Genomic DNA, 25053 nt, shown 5'->3' with positions numbered 1-25053 from the left:
TATTTTAGAATGATTTATAGGCTTTTCTTGCGGCAGACTTCTTCGATTCCATGATGTTGAATTCAGGCTATAAAATCAGGTTCCCTGAGGGGCGATACCAAGTAGCTGGAACCAGCAAGCATTTCAACAATGTAGACAATCCACCTGGAAGCTTGGAGCTGGCCATTTGAAGAACATTAGCTGTAAGGAGATTCTGGACGTGAGCTGCAAACTGAAAGTTGTGCTGCCCCATTTTCCACTAGATTGCTGATTTGCAGATACTTTCCAGTTCCTCTGTGACCTCGCACAAGTCACTCTTGGCCAGATGTATTGCCCGAGCTAGCAAGGCTCTGTGTAAACTGAGTAGATTTTCCTTCGTAGGTAGGGCTATTAAACCTTTAACACAGATGACACCCACCTGGTATTCCTGAGTCGGTAATACCTAACTTGGAAACCCATCAGAAGGAAAAGGAGACGAGCCTCTGTGACTACTGCTTCCCTATCCTATGGGAGGGTCGGAAAACAGGCTCTTGTGTGGGCCAGAAGCCCCTGCCTCGGAAGTCTTAGGCCGGAGACGCCTCCCTTCCATTTCCTTCACATTAACGGAAAATAAGTCGTTTTCAAGCTACGCAGGCCGGGGCCATATGTGCGCTCTGGCGGGGAGCAAAACTCGAGAAGGCCAAGCCACCAAGAAAATGCACGCCTCGCTCAACTCCAAAGATCGAAAAAGAACTAGAACCCGTGGGCCAGAGGCCAAACCACAACCCCCAGCAGCCCCGGCGGACGGGGGGGAGGGGGGAGGGAAGGGCGCCCTCCCATTGGACGCCGACGAGACCGTGCCCTTACGTCCCGCCCGCGCAGGCAAGCCCCCACCCCCGCCCCGCCCTCCGCCCCCCGCGCGGGGTACGCCGGGAGTGGATTCGGTGCGACCGGCCGCGGTACTCCATCTCCCGGCGGGCAGAGCGCTAAAGGCGGCGGCGCCTTTGTGAAGGCAGCGGCTCGGCGCGGAGGAAGTTCCGGTTTCCGCGGCGCTGGGTCGGTGGCAGCGGCCGAGGATTAGGAGGAGCGGGCCGCGGAGGCCGCGCTGCCTCGGTAAGGGCTTGGGGCCGTAGAGAGGGCGTGCCGGAGCCCGGGGGAAAAAGAGCCGGCCTGCCAGGCCGCTCTGGACGTTTCGGGCCCGCGCGGGGTAGAAGCTGCGGCTTCGGTGTCGCGGGGCGGCCGCGGCCTCGCTCAGGAAGAGAGCCAAGTGGCGGTGTGGTGAGGGAGGCGCCGCCCACGGGAGGAACGACCCAGAATGGTCGCGGGCCCGGGGCGGGGCCCGGCGCGGCGGTGGAATTACCGATCCAGTGTCGGGGCGGCCGGCTGCGGTGTTTGTAGCTGGCGCGTGGTTGCGGTTCGGTGCTCCTGGTCTGAGGAGCTCCAGGCAGTCGGCCCTTTCTTCCTCCTTTTTTCCGGCTTTTAAAAGATTCTGATACAGTTCTGAGGCATCGTTCAAGAGAGAGCTTTTTTTTGTGCTTAGCACGTAGCCTCACTCTCAGACCTGGACAGACCCGAGTGGGCTCAGCCGGGCCACAGGGCGCAAGAGGTCGAAGCCCGGCACTCGATGCTGTAGAACCTGGAGCCGGGGGAGTGGTCTGGTGGGTCCTGCACCCGTTGGGAGCATGTAGGAGGAGAGGGAAGTTTCCTCGTATTCGCTCTTTAGATTCCTTTCGGCGTTGTAAATCTGTGTTTTTCTCTTAATTTTAGAATTGATGTTGTGCTTATGGGCTCAACTCTGGGCGTGCATTTTTTAATAAAACAAAGGGCCTTGTTTTGTAGGGTACATAAACTGTAAGAGTACTTGTATTTTTTGCATATTCCAGGTTTGCTTCTGAAGGTCAGAGTTGCGGGGATCTAGGTGGAGTTCAGTAGACTTAAATGCGCCTGGTCACCTGATTCATTTCTGAACTCTGGATTGTGCCCTAGGTTTGTTAGTTTTCAACTTCCTGTTGAGTAGTGCCGCCAATGTGAATGGTTTAATAATGTCAACATCAGCAAACTTGTGAGGACTATAGGAGAGGTATCAAGAACTGATACGTGAGGGTAGGACTGACAATGGTATGTTAGCATTCTGGTGAAACATACAAAAGTTGGACCTGAACCTTGCCTGGTTAACAGGCGTCTAACTAGGTACCTAACCTATAGAATAGGTACTAGGTCTCTGTTTCTGGACATTTGTAGCACCCTTCTTTATAGAATTCTGTTACTAGAATTGGGTTTACTTTTGTTGCCTTTAGGAGACTAGTTTTTTGTAGCCTTTCAGAGGAGAATTGTCAATGGAGAGGTTACTAAGTGAACTCTCCAGTCTCATTGAAGATACATGGGCAAGGTTATACTCTTCTGCCAGTGTTTAAATGTATGAAATGGTGTGTTAATAATCTAACTCAGAGTTGTATTAACATTAAAGCTATTGGAAAATTCTTTTTTTTGAAAAAAAATTTTTAATTATTTAATTTATTTATTTTAGACTGCGTTGGGTCTTCGTTGCTGCATGCAGGCTTTCTTTAGTTGCGGCGAGTGCGGGCTACTCTGTTGTGGTGTGCGGGCTTCTCACTGTTGTCCCTTCTCTTGTTGCAGAGCACAGGCTCTGGGCGCGGGCTCAGTAGTTGTGGCGCACGGGCTTAGTTGCTCCGTGGCATGTAGGATCTTCCCAAACCTGGGCTTGAGCCCGTGTTCCCTGCATTGGCAGGCGGATTCTTAACCACTGCACCACCGGGAAATTCCCGCTATTGGAAAATTCTGAAATTTTAAAGATGATAAATCATGAACTCTTCTGGCTACATTCCAAGTGCTTAGAATTTATTTTCCTGCTAGAATTCCACAGTAGTTGTTCATCTCATTCACTTAGTTAACGGGGCATCTATTGGGTGCCTTTAATAACCTTCCTATCACACTGTGGGACTCAGTAGAGCAGAGTGGGTAACTGTAGGAGCTCTAAAATCTGGTAGGGTTTGAACCCCTGACTCTTCCACTACCTGAGTGACATTGGACAAATTACTTAACTTCAATTTCCTCATATGTGAAATGAGGTTAAGAAATGTAGCCACCTCGGTAGGTTGTTTTGAGGTTTATGTAATCCTTTTAGAACAGTGCCTGGTGTGTGGAAAGTGTTCACTAAATCTTAGCCATGGTTACCTTTTTAAGAAATAGCTTTGTTGAGATATAATTCATACACCATACAGTTCACCCATTTAAGGTGCTTAATTCAGTGTTTTTTCGTATATTACGTTACTTTTTTTTTTTTACAAAGTTGTGATGAATATGTTTTGTTACATACATTGTAACAAAATTTGCCATTTAAGCCATTTTTATGTGTAAAATTTACATAAAATTCAGTGCATGAATTACATTCACAATGTAATGAAACCATAACCATTATCTATTTCTAAAACTTTTTCATCACCTCAAACAGAAACCCTAACCATTAAGCAAGTAACTCCTATTGCCCCCTCCCTCTAGCCCTTGGTAACATCTAATCTGTATTCTGTCTCTTTATTTACCTGTTCTGGGTAACCCATATAAGTGGAATCATACAATATTTATGCTTTCTTGTCTGACTTATTTCAGGTAAAAATGTTTTCACATCATAGCGTGTGTCCAAACTTCATTCTTTCCTTTTTTTAAAAATATTTATTTATTTATTTTTGGCTGCATTGGGTCTTCGTTGCTGCGCGCGGTCTCTCTAGCTGCGGCGAGTGGGGGCTACTTTTCGTTGCGCTGCACGGGCTTCTCATCGCGGTGCCTCTCCTGCCGCAGAGCACGGGCTCTAGGCGCGCAGGCTCAGCAGCTGTGGCACGGAGGCTCAGTAGTTGTGGCTCACGGGCTCTAGAGCACAGACAGGCTCAGTAGTTGTGGCGCATGGGCTTGCTCCACGGCATGTGGGATCTTCCCGGACCAGGGCTCGAACCCGTGTCCCCTGCTTTGGCAGGCAGATTCTCAACCACTGCGCCACCAGGGAGGTCCCCATTCTTTCCTTTTTAATTAAAGATTTTTTTAAAAACTGAGATGTAATTGACATCTTCATTCCCTTTTAAGGCTGAACAATACTCAGTTGGTGTGTATAGACCACATTTTGTTTAATTATTCTCTTGCTAGACAGTTGGGTTTTCACCTTTTGGCTGTTGTGAATAATGCTGATGTGAACATGGGTATACAAATCTCTCTTCATGTCCCTGCTTTCAGTATCTTTGGGTATATACCCAGAAGTGGATCATATGGTAATTCTGTGTTTAGCTTTTTGAAGAACCACCATACTGTCTTCCACAGCAGTTGCATTGTTCCCACCAGTAATGCACAAGGGTTCCAATTTCTCCACATCCCAACACTTATTTTCTGTTTTTTTGTTTTTTTTCAGTAACCACCCAAATGGGTGTGAAGTAGTCTCTCTCTCTCTCTCTCTCTCTTTAACCATTTTAATGTGTACACTTCAGTGGTATTAGGTACCTTCACACTGTTGTGCAACCATCATTACCATCCAGCTTCAGAACTTCTTTGTCTTCTCAAACTGAACCTCTGTACCCACTAAACAATAACTTCCTATTCTCCCCTCCCTCAACCCCTGGTACCCACCATTCTACTTTCCATCTCTATGAATTTGCTTGTCCTAGGTACTTATATAAATAGAATCAGAAATTATACAATATTTGTCCTTTCATGACTGGCTTATTTTACGTAGCAGAATGTCTCCAAGGTTCATCCATGTTATAGCATCTATCAGAATTTCATTCCTTTTTGAGGCTGAATAGTATTCCATTATATATATATATATATATATATATATATATATATATATATATATATATATACTATATTATGTTTATCTTTTCATCTTTTGGTGGGCATTGGGTTGTTTCCACCTTTTGACTGTTGTGAGTAATGCAGGAATGAACATGGGGGCGGGTACATGTATCTACTCGAGTCCCTGCTTTCATTTCTTTTGGGTTTATACCCAGAATTGGAATTGTTGGATCACATGATAATTTTGTTTTTAATTTTTTGAGGACCTGCCGTATGTTTTACACAGTGGCTACACCATTTTACATGCCCACCAGCAACGCAGAGGGTTCTGATTTCTCCACATCCTCACCAGCCTCTGTTAGGTTTGTTTGTTTGTTTGTTTATTTTTGTTTTGTTTAATAACCATCTTAATGGGTGTGAAGGGGTATCTGGTGGTTTTGAGTTGCATTTCCCTAATTGCTAATGATGTTGAGAGTCTTTTTATGTGTTTATTGACCATTTGTATGTCTTCTTTGAAGAAATGTGTATTCAAGTCCTTTGCTCATTTTTGAGTCAGGTTGTCTTTTGTTGTTGAGTTTTAGTTTTCTGTATATTCTGGATGTTAATCCCTTATCAGATATGTGTATTGCAGATATTTTCTCCCATTCGTGAATTGCCTTTTTACTCTGTTGATAGTGTTCTTTGTTTGTTTGTTTGTTTTCTTCCCCCCCCCCCCCCCCCCCGGTATGCCAGCCTCTCACTGCTGTGGCCTCTCCCGTTGCGGAGCACAGGCTCCGGACTCACAGGCTCAGCAGCAATGGCTCATGGGCCCAGCTGCTCCACGGCATGTGGAATCTTCCCAGACCGGGGCACGAACCTGCGTCCCCTGCATCGGCAGGCGGACTCTCAACTACTGCGCCACCAGGGAAGCCCCTGATAGTGTTCTTTGAAGCACAGAATTTTTTAATGTTGATAAAGTCCAATTTGTCTTTTTTTTTTGACCCTGCTTTTGGTGTTATATCCAAGAGATCATTGCCAAATCCAAAGCATGAAGCTTCCCCTCTGTTTTCTTCTTAGAGTTTTAGATCTTAAGTTTAGGTCTTGAATCCTTTTTTTTTTTTTGCGGTACGCGGGCCTCTCACTGTTGTGGCCTCTCCCGTTGTGGAGCACAGGCTCCGGACGCGCAGGCTCAGCGGCCGTGGCTCACGGGCCCAGCCGCTCCGCGGCATGTGGGATCTTCCCAGACCAGGTCACGAATCCATGTCCCCTGCATTGGCAGGCGGACTCTCAACCACTGCCCCACCAGGGAAGCCCTATAGTAAGTTTTTAAATTGGGAAGTGAGAGTCCTCCAACTATGTTCTTTTTCAAGGCTATTCAGAGACCTATGAAATTCTATACGAATTTTAGGATGGGCTTTGGAATCAGATGGTCTTGAGTTTGCATTTTGGCTTTTCCTCATATTTATATTGTTTTGGGGCAAGTCTCTCAACCTATTTGAGCCTCAGTTTCATAGTCTGTAAAGTGGGGATTGTAACAGAACTTACCCCATGGAGGACCTGTGATGATTAAGTGAGAGAACCCACGTAAAATGCACAACTGTGGCAGAGTCAGTACTCAGCTATGCCTGCCTTTATTACTCTTGTTTCAGAGAGTAGGAATAGACATACTCAGAAAGGTCCTTTCCAGCTTCATGTTATTGTCATTTTAAACACCTGACCATAGTAGCAGTAGTAATAATATTTAATACATTGTTGCTTTAAAATTTTTCAAAACTTTTTTTGGAGGTGTAATTTACATATCATAAAATTCACTTATTGTAACAGTTCAGTTTGATGCAGTCATCACCACTATTCAGATTTAGAATATTTCCAACACCTCAAAACATTCCCTAGTTCCTGTTTGTTGTTAATCTCCACTTCCCACTCTTAACTGCAAGTCCTAGCATCCACTGATCTGCCTTCTGCCTCTGTAGTTTTATGTTTTCTAGAAATTTCATATAATTGGAATGTCTGGCTTCTTTCACTTGTAATATTTTTTGAGATTTATCCATGTTGCATTCCTTTTTACGAGCATATCACATTTGTTTATCCATCTACCTGTGGATTGACATTTGGATTCTTTTCAGTTTTTGGCTATTATGAATAATGTTGCTATCAATGCAATTGCTTCTGATGCATGATCTCATTTACTCCTTACAGTAATCATATGAGGTAGGTACCATTATTATTCCCCCTTGTGTAGGAGGAGAGCTTTGAGGCATATAGAAGTTAAATATAACTTACCAAGGGTACATAGAAAGCTGAAGTTTTGGGTTTCCCTGGTGGTGCAGTGGTTAAGAATCCTCCTGCCAATGCAAGGGACACGGGTTCGAGCCCTGGTCCGGGAGGATCCCACATGCTGTGGAGCACCTAAGCCCATGCACCACAACTACTGAGCCTGTGCTCTAGAGCCCTCAAGCCACTGAAGCTCGCGTGCCTAGAGCCTGTGCTCTGCAACAAGAGAAGCCACCACGATGAGAAACCTGCGCACTGCAACAAAGGGTAGCCCCCACGCACCACAACTAGAGAAAGCCCATGCGCAGCAATGAAGACCCAAAGCAGCCAAAAATATATTAAAAAAAAAAAAAGAAAGCTAAAGTTTTGTCTTCCTTTTTTTTTTTTTTTCTCTTGGCCATGCTGCGTGGCATGCGGGATCTTAGTTCCCCAACCAGGGATGGAACCCATGCCCCCTGCAGTGGAAGCATGGGGTCCTAACCACTGGACCACCAGGGAATTCCCAGAAGCTGGAGTTTTGATTCAAACGCAGGCAGTCTGACTCTAAAACATATTCATTAGGCCAATGGTCTTGAAACCCTTTTACTCTTGAACCACCTAAAAGGATTAAAGTAATTTTAACCCCTAAAATTTCAAAAAAATTGTTTACCACCTTTGTACATTTCTATGTTGGCATCTTAACACTTCTGTCATAAATGGCTGCAAAGGATGTATTTTCTGGCATAATATATATACTGCATATGTGCTTTAAATATATAGTTGACAAAACCTTAGAACTGCAGATTTAATTTATGGAAAATGTCTGCCATATAATTTAATTGGCAAATCAAACTTTAATGTCAGTCATTTAGCCAAACCAGACTGTATCAATGGGAACATTCCAAATCCCAATGATTTTTGAAATAAACTCTTAAAAAGAGTAATAACATTTACTGAGCGTTTATTTATGAGGCACTGTTCTAGTGAATTTACATTGTCATTTTATCCTGATAACTATGAAGTAGACATTATTTTTATCCTGATTTTTTAGAGAGAAGTAAACTGAGGCATTAAGTTAAATAACTTGCTTAAGGAGCTACATTGTGCAGAGCCAAGATTTGCCTTCAAGCAATCTAACTGTGAACCCCAGCAGAGTATGTCCAGAGACTACACTCTTGTCCCTTCACCACCACACTGTGCTTTCTTATAAAACTCACTTTTAAACTAGGAACCTGACTGTAATTTGCTGGTGTAAGGGACCAAGATATAATATTTAAAATCTGGGAAATTTCTATTCACAAGAAAAAGCAGCTCTAATGAAGTATTTAAATGTCTCCCTATAGTAGTAAAGTCTCATTTGTACATGAGCTTGAGATTCCTATGGGATAGCTAAGTGGCCATTTCTGGCAGGCATTTGGACTTTATAGGGAAGTCTAAGCTGGGGATGGAGATGTGGAAATTATCATCATAGAGATGGTAGGGATAGTGGTTAAATTGGGAATGGGTAAGATTGCCCAGTGTCTTAGTTTGGGCCGCTCTAACAAAATACTCTAGACTGGGTGACTTAAACAATACAAATTTCTCATAGTTCTGGAGCCAGGGAAGTTTTTTGTTTTTTGGGTTTTTTTTTTGGCTGCGTTGGGTCTTCGTTGCTGTGCGCGGGCTTTCTCTAGTTGTGGCGAGTGGGGGCTGCTCTTTGCTGCGGTGCATGGGCTTCTTGTTGCGGTGGCTTCTCTTGTTGCGGAGCACAGGCCCTAGGCGCGCGGGCTTCAGTAGTTGTGGCTTGCGGGCTCTAGGGCGCAGGTTCAGGAGTTGTGGCGCACGGGCTTAGTTGCTCCGCAGCATGTGGAATCTTTCCGGACCAGGGCTCGAACCCGTATCCCCTGCGTTGGCAGGTGGATTCTTAACCACTGCACCACCAGAGAAGTCCTCTTTTGTCCCTTCTTATAAGAGCATCAACCCCATTCCTAAGGGCTCTACCCTCATGACCTAATTACCTCCTAAAGGCCCCATCCTCAAATACCGTCACATTGGGGATTAGGACTTCAACACATGAATTTTGGGGTAACACAAACATTCAGTTTAGTCCATAGCACCAAGAGACAGCATCAAGAACCATGCTGGGGAACAGAATAGAGGCTAGGGGATTAGCAGTATTTGGTGGACATTCATTTATATATTGAACTAATATTTAAAGGTTTTGTATTGAGTGTGTGGGTGTGTGTTTTGCATGAGAGAGACTTGAGTATGTTTAAAAACAAAAAGGAAATAGTCAGCAGAGTGGTAATATAGATCAAAAAATGAGTTAAGTGATAGAGCAAGGTAAGGGTAGATTCTTCAGACTACAATCTTTAATCTATGGGTACACAAAAACATCCCAGAGAGACTATGGGCATGTATATTTTTAAAGGAATCAATATGCAGAACTTGCCTTCCATAAATACTCTTCTTAAGAATGATCTGGGGACTTCTCTGGTGGTCCAGTGGGTAAGACTCCGTGATCCCAATGTGGGGGGCCCAGATTCGATCCTTGCATGCCTGCCGCAACTAAGGAGTCTGTGTACCACAACTGAAAGATCCCACATGCTGCAACTAAAGATCCTGCATGCCATAATAAAGATCCCACATGCTGCAACTAAGACCTGGTGCAGCTTAAATAAGTAAATAAATATTAAAACAAACAAAAAAAGAATGAATCTTGCTCCTGGGTGTAAGAACGAAAACTCTTAAAACTCTTAGAAGAAAACATAGGGAGAAAGCTTTATGCGTTAGATTTGGCAATGATCGTTTAGAGGATATGACACCAAGGGCACAGTCAACAAAAGAAAAAAATAGACAAATTGGACTTCATCAAAATTAAGAACTTTTGTGGTCAGTGAACACTATGAACAGAGTAAAAAGGCAACTCACAAAATGGGAGAAAATATTTTCAAATCACATGTCTGACAAGGGATTAATATCCAGAATATATAGAAAACTCCTAAACTCAACAACAACAAAAAACCTGAATCAAAAAATGGGCAAAGGGGCTTCCCTGGTGGTGCGGTGGTTGGGACTCCGCCTGCCGATGCAGGGGACACGGGTTCGTGCCCCAGTCCGGGAAGATCCCATATGCCGCGGAGCGGCTAGGCCCGTGTGCCATGGCCGCTGAGCCTGCGCGTCCGGAGCCTGTGCTCCACAACGGGAGAGGCCACAACAGTGAGAGGCCCGCATACCGAAAAAAAAAAAAAAAAAAAAGGGCAAAGGACTTGAATAGACATTTCTCCCAAAAAGGATATACTTAATGGCCAATAAGCACGTGAAAAGATTTTCAACATCATTATTGATTAGGGAAATGCAAATCAAAACCACAGTGAGATACCACTTCATACCCATTAGGAAGGCTGTTATTAAAAAACAAAACAGAAAAACAGTATAACAAGTGTTGGTGAGGATGTGGATAAATTGGAACTTGTATTATTCTGCTAGGGCTGCCATAGCAAAATACCGCAGACTAGGTGGCTTAAACAACAGAAAATTATTTTCTCACAGTTTGGAGGCTGAAGTCTAAGATCAAGGTGTCAGCAGTTTGGGGTTTTGATGAGGCCTCTCTCCTTGGCTTGCAGAAGGCCATCTTCTGTCCATGTCCTCACATGGCCTTTTCCCTGTGCATGCATTCCTGGTGTCTCTTCCACTGATGCCAGTCCTGTTGGATTGGGGCCCTTCCCTTATGGCCTCTTTCAACCTTAATTACTTCCTCAAAGGCCCTATTTCCAAATACAGTCACATTGGGAGTTAGGGCTTCAGCATATGAATTGGAGGGGGCACAGTTCAGTCCATAACAAAACCATTATGCACTATTTGTGGGAATGTAAAATGGTGTAGCTGCTGTGGAAAACAGTATGGTGGTTCCTCAAAAAATTAAAAATAGAATTACCATATGATCCAGCAATTCTACTTCTGGGTATATATATCCCAAAGAACTGATCTCAAAGAGATATTTGTACACACTTGTTCATTATTCACATTATTCAAATGATGGGAGTAACCCAAGTGTCCATAAGTGGATGAACAGATAAAATGTACACACAATAGAATATTATTCAGCCTTAAAAAGGCATGAAATTCTGATAGATGCTGGAATATGTATGAACCTTGAAGACATTATGGTAAATGAAATAAGCCAGAAAGAACAAATATTGTATGATTCCACTAGTATTAAGAGGTACTTAGAGTAGTCAAAATCATAAAGACAAAGTGGAACGGTGGTTGCCAAGGACTAGGTTAAGAGGAGAGTGGGGAGTACTGTTTAATGGGTACAGAGTTTCTGTTTTGCAAGATGAAAAAAGTTTTGTGGATGGATGGGGATGATATTTGCAAAACACTGTGAATGTACTTAATCCCTCGTAACTGTATACTTAAAGATGGTTAAAGTGGTAAACTTAAATTATTTTTTTTAAATGGGTCTTGTTGGTTCTCCTTTTCCAGTTCCTCTTTCTTACTAACCCTTCTCCCACTTTACCAAAAAGTCACCTTTGCATTTGCAGTCTAACTGAAGTACACTGCCCCAAGGAGGATACCCTTTAGGACACCATTGTTTATCTCATCCCCCACTGAAGGATATTTGGGTTGTTTCCTTTTTTTTTTTTTTTTTTTTTTTTTTTTTTGCGGTACGTGGGCCTCTCACTGTTGTGGCCTCTTCCATTGCGGAGCGCAGGCTCTGGACGCGCAGGCTCAGCGGCCATGGCTCACGGGCTCAGCTGCTCCGCGGCATGTGGGATCTTCCCGGACCGGGGTGCGAACCCGTGTCCCCTGCATCGGCAGGCGGACTCTCAACCACTGCGCCACCAGGGAAGCCCCTCCATTTTTTTTTTTTTTTTGAGGTACACGGGCCTCTCACTGTTGTGGCCTCTCCCGTTGTGGAGCACAGACTCCAGACGCGCAGGCTCAGCGGCCATGGCTCACGGGCCCAGCTGCTCCACGGCATGCGGGATCTTCCCAGATCGGGGCACGAACCCTCATCCCCTGCATCGGCAGGCGGACTCTCAACCACTGCGCCACCAGGGAAGCCCCCCTCCATTTTTTTTTAAAAGCTATTATGAATAAAGCTGTTGTGAACATTTTTGTAGAGGTCTTTTATTTTCATTTATCTTAGGCAAATACTTTAGAAGTGGAATTGCTGGGTCATAGGGTAATGTTTCTCAGGCCAGTTTCTAAAGTGGTTGTACAATTTTGCATTCTTTTTTTGTGTGTGTGTGTGTGAACTTTTTATTTTTTTATTTGTCTTATTTTATTTTTGGCTGCATTGGGTCTTCATTGCTGCACGCGGGGCTTTCTCTAGTTGCAGTGAGAGGGGGCTACTCTTCCTTGCCGTGCCCGGGCGGCTTCTCTTGTTTTGGAGCACAGACTCTAGGTGCACAGACTTCAGTAGTTGTGGCTCGCAGGTTCTAGAGCACAGACTCAGTAGTTGTGGCACGTGGGCTCAGTAGTTGTGGCTCACGGGCTCTAGAGCGCAGGCTCAGTAGTTGTGGCACATGGGCTTAGTTGCTCCGCGGCATGTGGGATCTTCCCGGATCAGGGCTCAAATCCCCTGCATTGGCAGGCGGATTCTCAACCACTGCGCCACCATTTAAAGTTTAAGGATAGTTTAACATCATTTCAGCCCCAAGACCTGTAATCATTTGCTTTGCTGGATTAAACTGTCTGAAGAATTCCAGCTATTCTGAGGAAAATTTTGGAGGGAACGACTAGATGTTTATACATATCTTTGGCCCCATTTCCACCAGCAGTATATGAGGGTTCTCATTTCTCTAGATTCTTGTCAACTTTTTATTAGAGACACCCTAGTGGATATGAAGTGGTATCTTACTGTGGTTTTTTTGTTTGTTTTGTTTTGGTTTTGGTTTTTTGGCTTATTGAAAGTGCCGAGTCCTAACCACTGGACCACCAGGGAACTCCCCTTACTATGGTTTTGGTGTACATTTCCCTTATGGGTAATGTTGAGCATTTTTCCTGTGCTTATTGGCCTTTTAAAAGTATCATCTTTGGAGAAATGTCTTTTCATAGCCTTTGCCCATTTTAAAAATTGGGTTGTCATTTTGCTATTGAGTTATAAAATAGTTCTTTATGTATTCTAGATACAGATCCCTTATCAAATATGATTTACACAAGTTTTCTCCCATTCTGTGGGCTGTCTTCACTTTCTTGATGGTGTCCTTTAAAGCACAAAATTTTAAATTTTGATGGTATCCAATTGATCTTTTTATTTTATTTTATTTTATTTTATTTTTTTTGCGGTACGTGGGGCTCTCACTGTTGTGGCCTCTCCCGTTGCAGAGCACAGGCTCTGGACGCGCAGGCTTAGCAGCCATGGCTCACGGGCCTAGCCACTCCACGGCATGTGGGATCTTCCCGGACCGGGGCACGAACCCTTGTCACCTGCATCGGCAGGTGGACTCTCAACCACCGCGCCACCAGGGAAGCCCCAATTGATTTATTTTATTTTTCCTTTTGTTGCTTGTGCTTTTGGTATTCATCTTATCCACGAAGCCATTTCTTAATCTAAGGTCATGAAGATTTATGCCTGTTCTAAGAATTTTATAGTTTTACCTCTTAAAACATTTAGGTCTTTGATCCATTTGTGTTAATTTTTTTTTTTTTTTTTTTTTTGGCGATACGCTGGCCTCTCACTGTTGTGGCCTCTCCTGTTGCAGAGCACAGGCTCCGGATGCACAGGCTCAGTGGCCATGGCTCACGGGCCCAGCTGCTCCGTGGCATGTGGGATCTTCCCGGACAGGGCACGAACCTGTGTCCCCTGCATCGGCAGGCGGACTCTCAACCACTGCGCCACCAGGGAAGCCCTTGTGTTAATTTTTATACATGACATGAAGTAGGGGTTCAACTTTATTCTTATGCATGGGACATCCACTTGTCCCAGTACCATTTGTTGAAAAGACTGTTCTTTCTTCATTGAATTGTCTTAGAACTCTTGTCTAATACACTTGATCCTAAATGTGAGGGTTTATTTCTGGACTCTCAATTCTGTTATATTGATCTTTGTTTATCCTTATGTCAGTGCCACACTGTCTTGATAACTGTAGCTTTGTTTTCTTTTTTTTTAATTGAAGTATAGTTGATTTACGATATCGTGTTCATTTCAGGTATACAGCATAGTGATTCAGTTTTTCGTATATACACACACACACACATATTCCTTTTCAGATTCTTTTCCCTTATAGGTTATAAAAAATACTGAGTATAGTTCCCTGTGCTATATAGTAGGTCCTTGTTGGTCATCTATTTTATATATAGTATTGTGTATATGTTAATCCCAACCTCCTAATTTATCCCTCCCTGCACCCCACTTCCCCACTGGTAACAATAAGTTTGTTTTCTATGTCTGTGAGTCACTTTCTGTTTTGTAAATAAGTTCATTTATATCATTTATATCATTTTTTTAAGATTCCACATAGTAGTGATATCATATGATGTTTGTCTTTGTCTTTCTGGCTTACCTCACTTAGAATGATAATCTAAATGTTGCTGCAAATGGCATTATCTTGTTCTTTTTTATGGCTGAGTAGTATTCCATTGTATATGTATATACTACATCTTCTTTATCCATTCATGTGTCAATGGACATATAGGTTGCTTGTAGTTAAGTTTTAGAATCAGGAAATGTGAGTTCCCTAACTTTGTGGTATGTGTTCTTTCCTATTTTGCACATAGTTTTAAACTTAATATATAGTAGTTTATCCTATATAAATTAACATAGCTGTTTCATTTTTTGAGAGTTGCATAGTATTTCAGTAGTACAAATATATTGTTGATGTAATTTAAATTTTATAATCTTTTGCTATTACAAACAGTGCTGCACTATGTACCTTTGTAAACATGTCACCTCACATTGTAAGTTTCTAGAGAATGAATTCCTAGAAGAGGAACTAGAAAGTCAGAAGTAATATGCATTTAAAATTTTGTGAATTCTAGTTTATATAGAAGGAAAACTATGGAAAACTGTAGAATTTTTCCTTATGTTATTGATGTCTAACTTTATCCTGTTTTGGTTAGAGAGGATACTTTGTATGGTTATTTATCTTGTAAAATCTATTGAGGCTTGTTTGTGGCCCAACAAATGGTCCATCCTGAAGAATACCCCATGTGCACTTGACAAGATGTGATTCTGCTGTTGTTGGGTGGAGTGTTCTGTATGTGTCAATTAGATGTGTTTGGTTTATTGTGCTAAGTTCTCTATTTCCTTACTTATATACTGTCTGGTTGATCAATTCATTATTCAAAGTGAGGTTTGAACTTTCCAACTGTTATAGAACTGTCTACTTCTCCCTTCAGTTTCTTTCAGTTTTTGCTTCATATATTTTGAGGGTCTGTTATTAGGTGTATAATGTTTATGATTTATCTTCTTGTGATTTTTTAACCTTTAAATTAATATATAATGTCCTTTGTCTTTTGTACCTTTTTTGATTTAAAGTCTGTTTTGTCTGATACTAGTATAGCCACCACAGATCTCATTTGGTTACTATTTGCACGGAATATTTTTTTCTGTCTTTTCACTTTCAACCTATTTGTGTCTTTGGATCTACAGCAAGTCTGTTGTAGACAGCATATAGTTGGATTATGTTTTTTAATCTATTATGCCAATCTTGTCTTTTGAGAAGAAGATTTTAAAACTTTATATTTAAAGTGATTACTAATAAGGAGGAACTTCTGCCATTTTGCTATTTGTAATCTATATTCCTTATAGCTTTTTTTCCCTTCATTTCTTCCATTATTGCCTTATTTAGTGTTTAGTTGATTTTTTTATAGTGAAATGTTTTGATTGCCTTCTCATTTTCATATGTGTATATTCTAAAGATATCATCTTTGTGGTTACCATGGGAATTACATTTAACATCATATAGTTATAACAATTTAATTTGAATTTATACCAACTTAAGTTCAATAGCATACAAAAACTGTGCTTCTATACTGTTCCTTTCCTTCCCTCTTTTTTTTTTTAATATATTATCCCATTGCTTCTATTTATTTATTTATGTATGTATGTATGTTTGGCTGCATTGGGTCTTTGTTGCTGCACACGGGCTTTCTCTAGTTGCAGTGAGCGGGAGCTACTCCTCGTTGCGGTGTGCAGGCCTCTCACTGCGGTGGCCTCTCTTGCTGCGGAGCACAGGCTCCAGGTGCATGGGCTTCAGTAGTTGGTGGCGCGCAGGCTCAGTAGCTGTGGTGCACGGAGTCAGTTGCTCCGCGGCATGTGGGATCTTCCCGGACCAGGGCTCGAACCCGTGTCCCCTGCACTGGCAGGTGGATTCTTAACCACTGCACCACCAGGGAAGTCCCCCTTCCTTCTGTTATTGATGTCACAGATAACATCTTTATAAATTGTGTCCTATTAACCTAGATTAATAATTTTTAATAAATTTATTCATTTAGTTATTTATTTTTGGCTGCGTTGGGTCTTTGTTGCTGCACGCGGGCTTTCTGTAGTTGCAGCAAGTGGAGACTACTCTTGGTTGCGGTGAGCAGGCTTCTCATTGTGATGGCTTCTCTTGTTGTGCAGTACCGGCTCTAGGTGCGTGGGCTCAGTAGTTGTGGCACACGGGCTTAGTTGCTCTGCGGCATGTGGGATCTTCCCGGACCAGTCTTGAGCCCATGTCCCCTGCATTGGCAGGCAGATTCTTAACCACTGCGCTACCAGGGAAGTCCCCCTTCCCTCTGTTACTGAAGTCACAGATAACATCTTTATAAACTGTGTCCCATTAACCTAGATTAATAATTGTGTTTTATGCATTTGTCTTTTAAATCATGTAGAAAGTAAAAACTGGAGTTAAAAATTGAAGTTACAATAATACTAGCTTTTATAATTGCTCTTGCTTTTTTAATCTTTACTGAAGATCTTTATTTCTTCATATGGCTTCAAGTTACTGTTTAACTTTCTTTCAATTCAACCTGAAGAACTTTTAGCATTTCTTGCAGGGCCCATCTACTGGTAACAAATTCCCTCAGCTTTTGCTTATCAGGAAATGTCTTAATTTCTTACTAATTTTTTTTTTTTTCCACGCCGAGTGGCATGCGGGATCTTAGTTCTCTGACCAGGGATTGAATCCGTGCCCCCTGCAGTGGAAGCGCAGAGTCTTAACCACTGGACTGCCAGGGAAGTCCCTGTTTCTCATTTTTGAAGGAGAGTTTTGCTAGATATAGAATTCTTTTCCTATACCATTTTTGCAAAGGCTGTATTCCTTAAGTGTGATCACTGACACCTGTTCTTTTAGCCTTTGTTCATCTAATGGGTTAACCAAGATTTCCTTGAATGCTAGGAGCTCAAACAAATACAACAAAAATGAACACACCAACAAAAATAAGAGAAAGAAAAACCCACCTCTCTTTGTTTTTGCAGATTGGTTCTGTGCTGGGGCCATTCCTTCAACACTTAGCTAGGCTTGCTCTGAACCTAGAGATCAGCCTGAGGTGAAAGCTTAGAGTCTTCTCAGGTTTTGTCTGATCATGTGTCTGGGTATGCTTGTGGTGTTCTAAATTTTCTCATATACATGGTGCCTTGGAATGTCCTAACTTCCCAAAGTGTTTTCACCCCATCCTCTCCATATCTGTGAGTCTGTAGTCTGCTTTGTAGCTTTTATTAGCAGTGCCTGCCGCTTTTCCCCCCAGAGTTCTGAGTTAGGTAAAACAGAGGCCAGTACCTTGAATCAGTCCTTCAGATAGCCCCCATACAGATTAGAACAGATCTACACAATAGTTTACAAATCAGGTTTCCCTTGGGTTTAGGGAGGGAGCTGAAAACTGGGCTGCCTTCAAGACAAGAACCACTGCCATGCTGGGGTGGGGGTGGGGCAAGGATCAGTAAAAACACCACAAAACTTTCCTATTATTTTGAGGATGACTTTTTCATTTTTTATTCTTTTTAAAAAATATTTATTTATTTACTTATTTATTTGGCTGCGCCTGGTCTTAGTTGCGGCCTGTGGGATCTTTATTGTGGCACGTGGGATCTTTGTTGCGGCATTCGGCATCTAGTCCCGCTGATCGAACCCAGGCCTCCTGCGTTGGGAGCGCGGGATCTTAACCACTGGACCACCAGGGAAGTCCCGAGGATGACTTTTTCTTGATTGAGTGTTCACTTGGTTGTTGTAAAACTTTGACTGTTTTCTAAAGCTACAACAGAGTTGGTTCAGACTGCTTGTTTTTTGATGTTTCTGTGGAGGAATGAGGCTTTGGAATTTTATAGTCTGCTGTTTTGCTGACATGGGTTGTGTTTTCACTCTCTTGATAGTGTACTTGGATTCACAAAAGTTTTCAATTTCGATGAAGTCTATTTTTTCTTTTGTTGTCAGAGTAAGAAACCATTGCCAAATCCAAGGTCATAAAAGTTTGCCTCTTTTGGGGAATTCCCTGGTGGTCCAGTGGTTAGGACTTGGCTCTTTCACTGCCTGGGCCCAGGTTCAGTCAGGGAACTAGGCTCCCACAGGCCTCGTGGTATGGCCCAAAAAAAAAAAAAAAAGTTTGCCTCTTTTTTAGTAGCCAGAGCACAGGTCCTGTGATGACTTCTCAGCCTTAGGTTACATGCCCATCTTCAAAGCAATCACTGTGGTGAGGTAATAGACTATTCTTTTTTTTTTTAATTTTAATTTATTTTTTGGCTGCTCTGCTTGGCATGTGGGATCTTAGTTCCCCGACCAGGGATTGAACTTGTGCCCCCTGCGTTGGAAGCTTGGAGTCTTAACCACTGGGCAGCCAGGGAAGTCCCAGTAATAGACTATTATGATCGGCCAGGCTGAATAGAGTAGAATCAGCCACACAGACTGAGAGTGGTGTTTATGCTAAGGTGCTGTTTCCGAAAAGGAAGATAGAATGGGTGCCAGAAAAATTAGTAAATATATTATGAAGCATTCTTAGTACATTGAGAAGTTGATGGTGCCCTAGAGTGCACATTTTAAATTTAAAATGTATTTTTCTTGCTATAAATTAATATGTAAATGTTTAAAAGTGACTTCCAAAAGTATACCTGCTGATGTGGTCCCTGATAAGCCAAACAGGAGGAGATTGGTTTAGTCTTTACTTCATGTTCCAATGTACTCATTTTTTGTGGTTTGTTTTGTACAGGTACCGTGATAACCAGAGTTTGGTAGCAAGGATCTACTTATTGGACCCTCGTGACATAGAGATGTGGGGGGATTCTCGATCTGCTAACAGAACAGGACCTTTTCGGTAAGTCTTTAAATTTGAATATTGAAATGTCAGTATTTTAATGATACAGTATAATATTTTTGGCCTACCATAAAGAGGGATATTTTCTAGAAATAGCTCGATTTTTTAAAAATAGAAACTATTTAAAAATTTTCTAGTCATTTCTAAAGTGATTGTGAGACTAAATACCCACCGTGCCAAGTGTTTTGTGTTTTAGCATTTTTAAAAGCATTAACAAAATCCCCCAATTTCTAAAAATATTTTTTGTCTCTTTTAGCAAAGTAATACATATTTGATTAATAAGGAAAGCTAGTAAAAAATGTACATAAATATTTATAAATGTATGTAAATGTTTCATTAAATTCAGTAATTTATGTCTAGAATCCAGAGCTCTGTCTTTCCTGTGACACATTGTGTTTCAGCTACCAAAAATAGTTCTGAGAAAGAAAAATTACTCGATGCAATTTTCTAAGCTGCATTTCAATTTTAAGGGTTACTAGGTACAAAGATAAGTGGAGAAGGTGGTACCGTTCAGTTGTAAATGTATTATATTTTAGATTTGTGGGGAGTTAATTTTTTATAGCCAGTATAATAAACACTGATGATGGTATTTAAAAACTTTTGCATTTGTTTACAATTGGAATATGATTGTTATGGCTTTAGTTGGTATATGGCAAAGAAATCTGACCTTTAAAGCTATACATTAAAAAATATTTATGCTCCAGGGAGTTCCCTGGTGGTCCAGTGGTTAGGACTTCATACTCTTACTGCCAAGGGGCTGGGTTCAGTCCCTGGTCAGGGAACTAAAATCCCACAAGCCACGTGGTGTGGCAAAAAAAAAAATTTATGTTCTAATTGAAACTTCTGTTACTAGTAAATTTTCTTTTTGATTGGCAGTCTGCAGGATCTTCTTATGCAAATTCAACAGATGTTATATTATTTTGAAGCTTGGGGTTCCAATGAAAAATTTAGGGAGAGAACTGAGTTTTTTTAAAATCCATATAATATTTAGTAAAACTAGTTTCATGAATAAAGGGGTCTTTACTTTCTGCTTAGCAGTCTTTAAATTAAAGCAGTGGTGGTGATGCTGCTTATGTTTTTCCTTTCAAGATATTAAGGTCTGGATCAGTGGTCAACAACAACAAGCTGTACAGCCTGCAGCTTGTTTTTGTTTTATTGGAACATAGCCCTGCTCATTCATTTACAAATTGTCTGTGGTTGCTTTCGTGCTGCAATGGCAGAGTTGAATAGTTCTGACAGAAACTGCAAAGCCTAATGTAATTACTGTCTGACTCTTTATGGAAAAAGTTTGCAGATCCCTAGTCTAGATTAGTGAGTTTGTACTTTAACATTTAAAAATCTCTCCTCTTTACTTATATTTATGGATAATTATTTGTAAGTAAGGCTGTTTCCTGTAAGCCTTCAGGAATGTTAGGTAACTTTAGCTCTATTGCATCACTTAAAAATTTTTTTCAGAACATTTTCTCTTTGAATTTATTATTTAAAATTGTATTTCCCCACCTTAATTTTAGTTTACATATAAGTCATTACATGCTATTTTTTAAGATCTTTGACCAGAAAGAGACATAGTTTATTTAGCATAACTTTTGGGGGGACTAATTTGGGTGAAAAAGGTATCTTGCAGGAAAATAATTTTGTATTTATTTTAACAACTCATCTTCTTAAAATTTTTAAAAATTTGGTTGAAAATGATATTCATAGCCACTGCTATTTTATACTAATAGAAGTGTTTCTTGAATAGTCTACATAAAATACAGTTCTAAGAACCCTAGTACAGTGGTTACTCTAGATCTCTTTGATCTTCTCCACTTAAGAGGGTAAGGTAATCCTTAGGGTAGTATTCAAAGACACTGTTGGATGTGTTTTGGTCAGAGAACATGTAGATTTAGATACCTCAGCACTCAGCCTGTGAGTGTCTGCTGAGGCTTAAGTCTTCCTGCAAGCTAACTATTGGGATTTTTTAAAATTAATTTATTAATTTTTTGAGTGTGTTGGGTCTTTGTTGCTGCACACGGGCTTTCTCTAGTTGCGGCGAGTGGGGGCTACTCTTTGTCGCGGTGCACGGGCTTCTCATTGCAGTGGCGTCTCTTGTTGCGGAGCACGGGCTTTAGGCGCGTGGGCTTTAGTAGTTGCGGCGCGTGGGCTTAGTTTTTGTGGCTCGCAGGCTCTAGAGCGCAGGCTCAGTAGTTATGGCGCACGGGCTTAGTTGCTCCACGGCATGTGGGACCTTCCTGGAAGAGGGCTCGAACCCGTGTCCCCTGCATTGGCAGGCAGATTCTTAATCACTGCGCCACCAGTGAAGTCCCTAACTATTGGGATTTGAATGATTTTAAATATGGGTGACACCAGAATTAGTGGTAATGTCTTAATTTTAGTGTTATATTGTATTTTTTATGAAGAACATTTAAAGTTGCTTTTCTTATGATGAACCCCATAGATATAACTAATGTTAATAGGAGCTAATGGAAGTTCCCATGTTCTGAAAATCCATTAAATATGCATCATTCAACTGTTTAGGTTACTATTGTTAAATTCCTATTACTTTTTGGAAAGGATTTGGCATCGTAACTGTTTCTCTTGCACTGAGTAACCCAGAAGCAGTTGTCTGTTGAATCTTTCTATAGCAGTGTAGTCTGAGTTCAGAAGGGTCATGTAATAGAACCTGTATATTCTGGAAGGAGAGAATTGAGTTGGACTTGATCTCTTAATACTTTTGTTTTACTGCTAAAAAGCAGGTAACCATTCAGATCATTTCATGTTTTCCTTTTTCATGCCCTTCTCTCCCCTCCCCTTCAAGCTCAGTATCCTAGGTACCTAATTGCCTATTTAAATTCCCTAGGGCCTCCCTGGTGGCGCAGTGGTTGAGAGTCCGCCTGCCGATGCAGGGGATACGGGTTCGTGCCCCGGTCTGGGAGGATCCCATATGCCGCGGAGCGGCTGGGCCCGTGAGCCGTGGCCGCTGGGCCTGCGCGTCCGGAGCCTGTGCTCCGCAACGGGAGAGGCCACAACAGTGAGAGGCCCGCATACCACAAAAAAAAAAAAAAAAAGAAAAAAAAAAATTCCCTAATCTTTTACCAAAGTCAAAACATATAAAATGGTCTGGAGCTTAAGACAAAGTGAGGAAGTTAGGTAGTATGAAAGATTGGGCCAAGTCTCATTTATCTCTTGAGTTCTGTAAACTGAGAATGTGAATTTAATACTATGTTTATTTTAAAATATATTGTATTACCATAAAAAATTAGATGAGGCATTAGAATCTAGAAAATCAGCTTCTTTTTTTGGGACCTGGTGATAATGCTTGAAGACCTAATGCTCTCTCTAGGTCCCTTTTCAGTATTAAGCTCCTGGATGCTGTTGCTTGGTTTAGTCGACTTAACACATGCTTTGTGGCATGATTCATGCTGCCTTCTGAGATACCCTTGAGTAGTTACAATAATAGGACTCAGGTGAGAGCAATTCTAGGCAAAACCACTGTAGAACTAGGATTTAGATGCAGCCAGGACTGATGCTCAGCTGGTGGACACTGGTGTACTCCTAGTGATTTACAGCCAGTGTTTCTTCATTTTGGGCCTGCATCCATTCTGACTGGGTGGTGTCCATACTGTGGCTGTAATCAAATATTTTGGAATGTTACTCCTGTATGCACCAATGAGAAAGACACCTCCTGAAACCTACTGTATAAAATTTACAGTGCATTGATTTTTCTGATGTATAGGAATCATCATGCTGATCTTGGAATTCTAAGTTCCCTGGCTATAGGAAATGGAAATTTTTGTAGAGTGTCATCATTGCTAGCTTATCTGGTGTTGCGGATTTTCCCTGTTGCAGGACTGGGTGAAAGCTTTTTCTGCAGCAGTCATGTTGAAAACCTTGTGTTGACTTTCCTCGTGTTCTGAAATGGGAATATAAAAGTTTACTACGCCACTTCATCTTAAAATAGCAAAACATTGCTGTTTTCTGCAGATCTAGGACCTTGTTACAGAACTCTGCCAAAAAAAAATGTTTACAGAAGAATGTGCTGAGATTAGAGAAGAATATGCTGGTGTGTAGATTTCAAACTCTCTGGACAATATGAATAACACTGTCTTTGTTTCTACAGTGGGAGCCAAGAAGAAAGGTTTGCTCCCGGGTGGAACAGGGATTATCCTCCTCCTCCCCTTAAGAGTCATGCTCAAGAGAGACACTCTGGCAACTTTCCTGGCAGAGATTCACTTCCCTTTGATTTCCAGGGGCATTCGGGGCCTCCCTTTGCAAGTGTAGAGGAGCATTCTTTCAGCTATGGAGCTAGAGACGGACAGCATGGTGACTATCGAGGAGGGGAGGGACCTGGACATGATTTCAGGGGGGGAGATTTTTCATCTTCTGATTTCCAGAGCAGAGATTCATCACAGTTGGACTTCAGAAGTAGGGACATACATTCTGGGGATTTTCGCGATAGAGAAGGACCACCTATGGACTATAGGGCTGGGGATGGTACTTCTATGGATTATAGAGGTAGGGAGACACCTCACATGAACTACAGAGACAGGGATGCTCATACTGTTGACTTTAGAGGTAGGGATGCTCCTCCACCTGACTTCAGGGGCCGGGGCACTTATGATTTAGATTTTAGAGGCCGGGATGGATCCCATGCAGATTTTAGGGGAAGGGATTTATCAGATTTGGATTTCAGGGCCAGAGATCAGTCCCGTTCTGATTTTAGGAATAGAGATGTATCTGATTTGGACTTCAGGGACAAAGACGGAACACAGATGGACTTCAGAGGCCGAGGTTCAGGTACTAGTGATCTAGACTTTAGGGACAGGGATACACCACATTCAGATTTCAGAGGTAGACACCGGTCCAGGACTGATCAGGATTTTAGGAGCAGAGAGGTGGGACCTTGTATGGAATTTAAAGATAGGGAGATGCCCTCTGTGGATCCAATTATTTTGGATTACATTCAGCCCTCTACACAAGATAGAGAACATTCTGGTATGAATGTGAACAAGAGAGAAGAATCTGCACATGACCATACAACAGAAAGGCCTGCTTTTGCCATTCAGAAGGGAGAATTTGAGCATTCAGAAACAAGAGAAGGAGAAACACAAGGTGTAGCTTTTGAACATGAGTCTCCACCAGACTTTCAGACCAGCCAAAGTCCACTTCAAGACCAGGACAAGTCACAGCTTTCTGGAGGTGAACAACAGAGTTCGGATGCTGGTATGTTTAAAGAAGAAGGTGGTCTGGACTTCCTTGGCCGGCAAGACACTGATTACAGAAGCATGGAGTACCGTGATGTGGATCACAGGCTTCCAGGAAGCCAGATATTTGGCTATGGCCAGAGCAAGTCTTTTCCAGAGGGCAAAACTTCCCAAGATGCCCAACGGGACCTTCAGGTATGTTAATGGAGTGGATTGCTTTTTTGAATTTTGCTTTTTCATAAGACTTTTCTGAAGGGTGAAGTGTAGAGTCCAGGACCATTAGTCCTAGGTCTTAACTTTGTACATCCATTAAAAAGCAAGATTTGTATTCAATGTACATCTCTAGAGAAAGGGCCCTCATTTCAGATCATATTTTTGATGTGTGTCTCTTCATTATTTTGCTTGATGGTACTGATCGAAATGCTTTGGGATAATTTAGTTTGAAAGTATTTGTCTTTGGGAGTTGGTTCTCTCAACTCTTACATAGTCAGGCCTGTGGCTGTTTAGGGTTCATTTTCTTATTTAAACTCATTTAGAGAATACCTAGGATATAGAGATAGAGAATACCTAGTTATGAGGAGGTGATGTTAATGTTGCATGTATTCTATTGAAGCTAACTTAATTGACTTAAATGTTGAATTTCTGTATGTATAATCTAATATATATA

General features: G+C 41.8%; 1 protein-coding gene across 1 annotated transcript in view; it reads left to right on the top strand.

The window, feature by feature from the left end:
* Positions 1-898: 898 nt before the first annotated feature.
* Positions 899-25053, top strand: part of RBM6 (RNA binding motif protein 6) — a 107484-nt gene continuing 83329 nt past the window's right edge. The window contains exons 1-3 of the mRNA XM_081245411.1: positions 899-1071; positions 19099-19203; positions 23303-24581. Coding sequence (XP_081101537.1) covers positions 19160-19203; positions 23303-24581 — 1323 coding nt within the window. The 5' untranslated portion in view covers positions 899-1071; positions 19099-19159. The remainder of the gene's footprint in view (positions 1072-19098; positions 19204-23302; positions 24582-25053) is intronic.

The sequence above is a fragment of the Mesoplodon bidens genome (genome assembly GCF_964165515.1).
Source record: "Mesoplodon bidens genome assembly, chromosome: 10".
Lineage (NCBI taxonomy): Eukaryota > Metazoa > Chordata > Mammalia > Artiodactyla > Ziphiidae > Mesoplodon > Mesoplodon bidens.
This window is presented reverse-complemented; position numbering and strand designations above follow the sequence as displayed.